This window comes from Lethenteron reissneri, unplaced genomic scaffold (genome assembly GCF_015708825.2).
Source record: "Lethenteron reissneri isolate LAM-NWPU_2019-01 unplaced genomic scaffold, ASM1570882v1 scaffold_117, whole genome shotgun sequence".
Taxonomy (NCBI): domain Eukaryota; kingdom Metazoa; phylum Chordata; class Hyperoartia; order Petromyzontiformes; family Petromyzontidae; genus Lethenteron; species Lethenteron reissneri.
The window spans coordinates 24883-30882 of record NW_026890860.1 but is presented as its reverse complement, the minus strand read 5'-3'; the positions used below and the strand labels follow the sequence as shown (position 1 = coordinate 30882).

The 6000-nt window shown below is 48.6% G+C and overlaps 2 protein-coding genes across 2 annotated transcripts; both read left to right on the top strand.

The window, feature by feature from the left end:
* The first annotated feature begins 225 nt into the window (after positions 1–225).
* Positions 226–1732, top strand: LOC133361652 (ubiquitin carboxyl-terminal hydrolase 36-like). The gene is made up of 4 exons (XM_061580633.1): positions 226–291; positions 761–834; positions 1091–1199; positions 1528–1732. Exons 1-4 carry the CDS (start codon positions 229–231, stop codon positions 1723–1725), a joined length of 444 nt encoding a protein of 147 aa, XP_061436617.1. The 5' UTR covers positions 226–228; the 3' UTR covers positions 1726–1732.
* A 495-nt stretch (positions 1733–2227) lies between these two features.
* On the top strand, positions 2228–3632 carry LOC133361651 (polyadenylate-binding protein 1-B-like). The gene is made up of 3 exons (XM_061580632.1): positions 2228–2320; positions 2471–2622; positions 2821–3632. The coding sequence occupies exons 1-3, from the start codon at positions 2244–2246 to the stop codon at positions 3333–3335; spliced, it is 744 nt and encodes a 247-aa protein (XP_061436616.1). The 5' UTR covers positions 2228–2243; the 3' UTR covers positions 3336–3632.
* The last annotated feature ends 2368 nt before the right edge of the window (positions 3633–6000 follow it).

Below are 6000 nucleotides of genomic sequence, written 5' to 3'. Positions count from 1 at the left end.
GCGCACTCCTCTAGAAACTTGTTAACCGTGAGCAGCAAGTGCACCATCACAGTGTAGACGTGCTCGCGTCGCAGCGTTTGCACACTCTCACGCACGTGTAACACAGAATAACCAGTTGGTGAAAACTACCAATTACCAATGTCAGTGGGGAGCGTGCATTTAGTTTTACTAAGTAACATGTGACGTCCCTTCCTAATGCGTGTGTGCTTGTGTTTTGCAGTGGAGTGCATGCAGTGCTGCAACCACTCCGACACCTTTGACACGTGCCTGGACATTGCACTCCATATTAATGTAAGCAATGACGAAGCCATCGCTTAACAGTTAAAGATCTACGTACGGTGCGAAATAAGTTAAACGTACATACATCGCATACGTGAACAACAACCCCCATTCGCCACTAAGTGGCGGTGATGTCACCACGGTGCTTGTGCCAGCCTGAGTGCGCTTTAAGGCCACATGAAGTGTCGAACGCCCGCTGGCAGGTCACGGGACAGACCCAAGTGCCATGGGTTGACCGAGATGACTGGCCGATGCACCACCTGTGCTCCCTGCTGTGCCAACATCCACCACACACACGCCTACCTGAATCAGCCACTTAACATCCAAACACACTGCCGGTAGCGTACGTGATCTCTTTTTTTGGTCGTACGATTTCATACAAGATGCAGGTTTTCGGAGTTGCCGTCACAATAACATTCTGCAGATGTTCATGGAATGCTTCTTAGAGTCCTCATTTGCGTTTCACTCTGTCGACCAACAGAACTCATCAGATCTTGTGGAGGCATTTGAAGAGTTTTTTAACAAGGAGACGCTGGACGAATACACCTGCGGAATGTGAGTTGGGCATCGTGTGTTGACACCCTGGAATCATTTGTAGCTTCAAAAGTCTGCAGATTAAATCAAATTATAATAAAATATTTTAATAAAATATTATGTAAATACATTGAAAATAACTTACAATATATAATAAAAGTAACCATTTTTTATTTTAAGAAATTAAGAAAAATTAACAAACAACAAAAAGAGAGTAGACTTATTGTTAAAAAGTTGGGTAACGCGTGCGATGGCTGGCGTTGTTGTTGTCGTGCAGGTGCTGCTGCAAGGGGGAAGCGACGAAGACGATGGCTCTCCACCGCCTGCCCAACGTCCTCACCGTCTCCATCAAGCGGTACAACCTCTACGGCGTCAAGATCAACCGGGTAACGATTCTGCCCCTCCACATCGTTCGAATTAAATTACTTAATGACAGCCCTTTGTCAGTTCAACGCTGGAGAAAATGCCTCTCCATGTTGGAATAGAGAGACTCGCCCCCCGTCATGTGACTGTAGAATTTCCACCACTTGCTCAGGGCTATGAACAGGAGATGAGCACCATCTTCAATGCTCAAATTAGCGAGACATCACGACATCACTTTGACACGTAACTGAGATGGTGCCCATCTCTGCTGCCCACCCCACCACCCCTGCCGTTTCCTCTCCTAACATTTGTCTCTGTGCACTGCCTCCCCCTCCTGTGCGCTGCCTGTAGAACATCACCTACCCGGAGCACCTGGACATGCAACCCTTCACCTCAACGTCTCAGGGCGAGCCCGCGATCTACTCCCTGTACTCGGTGCTGGTGCACAAGGGAGCCAACTCCAACAGGGGTCATTATTATTGCTACAATAAGGTAATTCCATTCGTTACTATCAAACAAAAACAACGCACATCTGCAATGCGCCCATAATGTTACCAATGTCCGATAGGGAAGAATAATTAAAAGTCTTGTGTATGTTCTTGCGTCTTGATGCACTCATGCAATTTCTACTTATAGTGTATACTTTATTTGTATTTAGTGACTTCCATAGCATTTCTACACTTTGCACTCCAATCGGTGTTGTATTGTTTGTTGTTGTTGTAACTTTCTGACCCGCCCCGACTGGACATTTGTTTAAGAGCTTCGTAGATCATCGAATTCTTTCAGTACAAATAAAGATTCTGATTCTGATGAAATTGGTCCAAGGTCATCCATGCAGTGATATATTCAGGCAGATCGTTTCGTAACTTCAGCACCATCACAGCAACCGTAGCACGCTCTGCAGCTCTGACAATGGGGTGATGCTCTTTACGAACTTGTTGTCTAGAGTGTGTATTGCGTGTTGTTATTACATCAACGGAGGAATCTGGGTGCAGTTGTGTAAACATTGTAACCAAGTGTAGCTGTGCTTTGACTGTGCGCAGCTCAGCGATGGACAATGGTGCTGCATGAACGACTCCAACGTGCGGCACGTCGACACCAAGGCTGTGATGAATAAGCAGGCCTACGTGCTCTTCTATATTCGGTAAGTCACATTCTCTCCCCTCCACTTTAACCTGCACTTACAACCGTCCCCCAGACCAGCTCACTGGAAAGATATTGTCTTGTGCGAGCAGCAGTGTCTCCTTTAAAGGCAGGTGTTAACGGTTTGCGACGCGTTGGTGCGTGCATGCAGGTCCCCAGAATTGAACGCGCCGCCAGCGGAGAGCTACTGCCCGCTGGAGCACGTCAAGGCGACGTCCTGGTCGTGCCTTAAGCGGCCCCACTCGGCGAAGGAAGACCCCGGACCCAGTTACCGGACAGCAGCTCTCCTCACCGGCGCGCAAGGTAAAGGATGGATTGGTAACGCCGTCCTGTGTGCGTGGAAATGCCCAGGGAGAATGTACACCCTGACAGCGCATCATTTTATATTAAGGGAATGGTGAAGTACAGCGATCTTCTTGTTTATACTTTAGACCGGTTTTGTTTCATTCTCCCAATGTCGAGCGGTTTGGACTTTAGCGCCATCATCTTCTTTATCTCCAGAAACCCAAGATGTCGAACCATCCCAATGGGATCAACTGCCGGAGCCACTGCAAGTGCGACGGCAGGAACAGCAGCAGCAGCAGCTACCGGCAACGCCAGACACGCAACAGCCGTTGCCGCTAGTCCCAGAGCAGCCACCACCACCACCCCGATCTCACAGCAGCCGCTGCCATTCCACCAGCAACCACCGCCAGTCCTACAGCAGCCACCACCACCACCGCCGCAGGTCTCATAGAAGCCGCCGTCAGCACCACAGCAGCTGCTGCCACCGCGTGTCCCACAGCAGCCAGTCCAACAGCAGCCAGTCCAACAGCAGCCAGTCCCACAGCAGCCAGTCCAACAGCAGCCAGTCCAACAGCAGCCACCGCCACCAGTCCCACCACAGCCACCGCCACTCTGGTCGCACAGCAGCCACCACCGGTGTAACAACTGGCACTCGCCCCACCAAGATAAGTCGCTGGTTAAAATCCATGATCACGTGTCTAACCTCTTGCTTCCCCTCAAGATCAAACTAATTTTGAGAGACATTTTACGAAGGCACCAGGCAGAGGCTCACCATGGCGTCGCCCGCCCCCCAAAATGTATTCATCGCCGGCTCCACCACCAGCCTCTGAAATCACTTGAACATCATTGGAATCACCTTAGACTCGACATTCTCACTCGACGACCACATTCTCAACACAATAAAGAGCTGCAATCACTAGCTCAAGGCCTCATGCACGCCCGTCCAATGCTGACAGCCGTCCGACGAGATAGAAAACATTTAAAGCAACTCTGACCTCACAATCCACGAAGAAAGAAAATATTTTTAAGTTCACTAGGTTTGCTTTCTACCTGATGACGATTGCTTGTGTTGCAATCAAAACGTCGTATTCTATTATTTAATTTATTTATTTTCTACGTGACTTTACCGAAAGAACCAAAGAGTATTTACACTATGAGACCTCCTTTACCAGTGGCAAAGGAGGTCTCATAGTGTAAATGCTTACCCCGAGCTCTCAATACTCTGATAGTGTGCTGTTTTTGAGTTGTACGCCTTTTGGCGTCTTCTGGTCCAACACCAATGGAGACTAGGCTCTAAGAAAAGCTGTCTCGGGTGTGGACCAATCAACTTCAAGGACAGTGCATATCATTATCAAAGTTGTTTCTTTTTATTTGCATTTTGACTGCTTGTGTTGTGGTTATTGCAAACATGCCTTGTATAAAGGTGTCAGTTTTGTACCAGTTTAAAGGGTAAAAACCTACTATAACCAAAGAGTAATTCATGCAATCACGAAAGCTTCAAATCAAGTTTTAATCCACGAAGACTTGAAACACCCAGCACGAAAGTGCTTAAAATCACGCCAGCCATTCTGGGAAACAGGAGCCAAGATCCATGCAGGCGGCACCAACCCATTATGTCTTGGGGTTGATGTTTATTCCCTGGCCAATCGTCAAGAGAGTTGGCACCAGGAACGTCATTGTGATGGTGACCGCAAAATGAACTGTCCCATTACAAATGAAGACCGAGATTGCATCCTCCGCAACGCGAGGCCGGAGTGCGGTCTCAGTGAGGTCGTGCAAGGTATTCCCGTACGGTTCTTGTCTCTGTTCATGTAAAATGCGGGGCTTTTATTTTGCGTTGTCTCGGGGATTAAAAAAGTAACCGCTGTTGCAAAGTATTTATTTATTGAACTGTGAATACGTCGGCATTTTTTAAACTACATATCTGTTACTTTTTTATGTACGGGGCGTGCACATTTCAATGGACACGCTAACCGTAGCGCCAAGCCGTTACCACGTGAAATGTACGGATAAATGATGAACTTCGCCAAACACTTTATTTCCATCATCCACGATACCTCCAGAAATAGCGGTTTCTGAACTCGTGAATGTAGATCGGTGACAATTCGGTCTCCTCGGGGTTTTTATCGTTTGTACAAAAGCAGCTCAAAGTGTGGGAAGGGAAAGCGAGATTAATGTTTTCCAGAGATTTTGTCTACCTCGTTTTGTATTTGCACTTGAAATGAATATATACTTGTCGTGACAAAACTGGTCTCGCTTCCATTTATTACTTTGCCATCGCAGTGTGTGTGTGTATGTGTCTTTGTGTGTGGGTGTATGTGTGTATGGGTGTGGATGTGTGTGTATGTGTTTGTTTAAATGTGTGTGTATGTGTTTAAGTGTGTGTATGTATGTGTGTATGTGCGTGTGTCGTGGGGAGCGATAGTGCAGCGGTTAGCGCGCTGCGCTATGAACCCGGCCACCCGAGTTCGATTCCCGCTCACGGCCAACACCAGTGACGATTATCTGAACCGGTCCCGGGCCTCCCCTAGGTCGACTCAGCCCAAAATGAGTACCTAGTGCGATGGGTAAACATCGCCGCTAGGGAGACAAAGGCGGTCGGGCGTGGTGCTGGCCACCCACCCCCTCGTGTGCCGTGTCGGCCTTCATAGGTGCTCGCTAACAGCACTTGCCCCTACAGTCTGTTAAGGCTATAAGGGGGATCTTTGATCTTTGATGTGCGTGTGCTCGCTAACAGCACTTGCCCCAACAGCCTGTTTGGCTATACGGGGGGTGTTTGTCTTTGTATGTCTGTGTGTTAATGGGTGTGTACGTGTTTGTGTGCGTGTTATGCGCGTGTGTGTATGTTTAACTTCTTTAGCACCACACACAGCCAACCGTGCTAATCTGAGGTGTGGGGGAACGACAACAAACTAAACACAAAAAGCAGAAGTGGCGTGCAACTAGCACAGGAGTACACTTGTGTACACGTGCACTTGCTGTACTTGTCAGAAACGTGTGTGGGTAAGAGGTCAACACCGCCTTGCTGACCTAATTAAATGTTGAATATAAAAAGTGGATAGAAGGTAAAGGTACAGCCCCTGCGGTTGTTCACGCCACTGCCGGCAAATGGGGCCTCCACGAGAGGGAGCTGCAGAGAGCCCCTGTGAGGGTAATTGGCCTACTCCTCCACACTGGCCAGGACGTCTTGGAAGAGGAAGTCGTCAAATATGAAGTTAGATAAACCTGCCGCTTACAACATTTGACCGTAACGCGTTTGGTGGCGACGCGCTTCTTGCCGGGCCCAAATCCAGGGCGGCGTGTGAAGAAAAACGGGGTCCAGAGAATGTTGACTCCAGCACTGGGGGGGTGCCGGTACACTGGGGCACTGCTGTGGGTGTGGTTTCTCAATCGCCC

Bases quoted from the DNA above. Each gene is read 5' to 3' on its own strand.
- LOC133361652 (XM_061580633.1), top strand. From the start codon at position 229: ATGCAGTGCTGCAACCACTCCGACACCTTTGACACGTGCCTGGACATT. The intron at 292-760 runs GTAAGCAATGAC...GTCGACCAACAG, and splicing joins ACATTGCACTCCATATTAAT to AACTCATCAGATCTTGTGGA. The intron at 1,200-1,527 runs GTAACGATTCTG...CGCTGCCTGTAG, and splicing joins ACGGCGTCAAGATCAACCGG to AACATCACCTACCCGGAGCA.
- LOC133361651 (XM_061580632.1), top strand. From the start codon at position 2,244: ATGAACGACTCCAACGTGCGGCACGTCGACACCAAGGCTGTGATGAAT. The intron at 2,321-2,470 runs GTAAGTCACATT...GCGTGCATGCAG, and splicing joins TACGTGCTCTTCTATATTCG to GTCCCCAGAATTGAACGCGC. The intron at 2,623-2,820 runs GTAAAGGATGGA...CTTTATCTCCAG, and splicing joins TCTCCTCACCGGCGCGCAAG to AAACCCAAGATGTCGAACCA.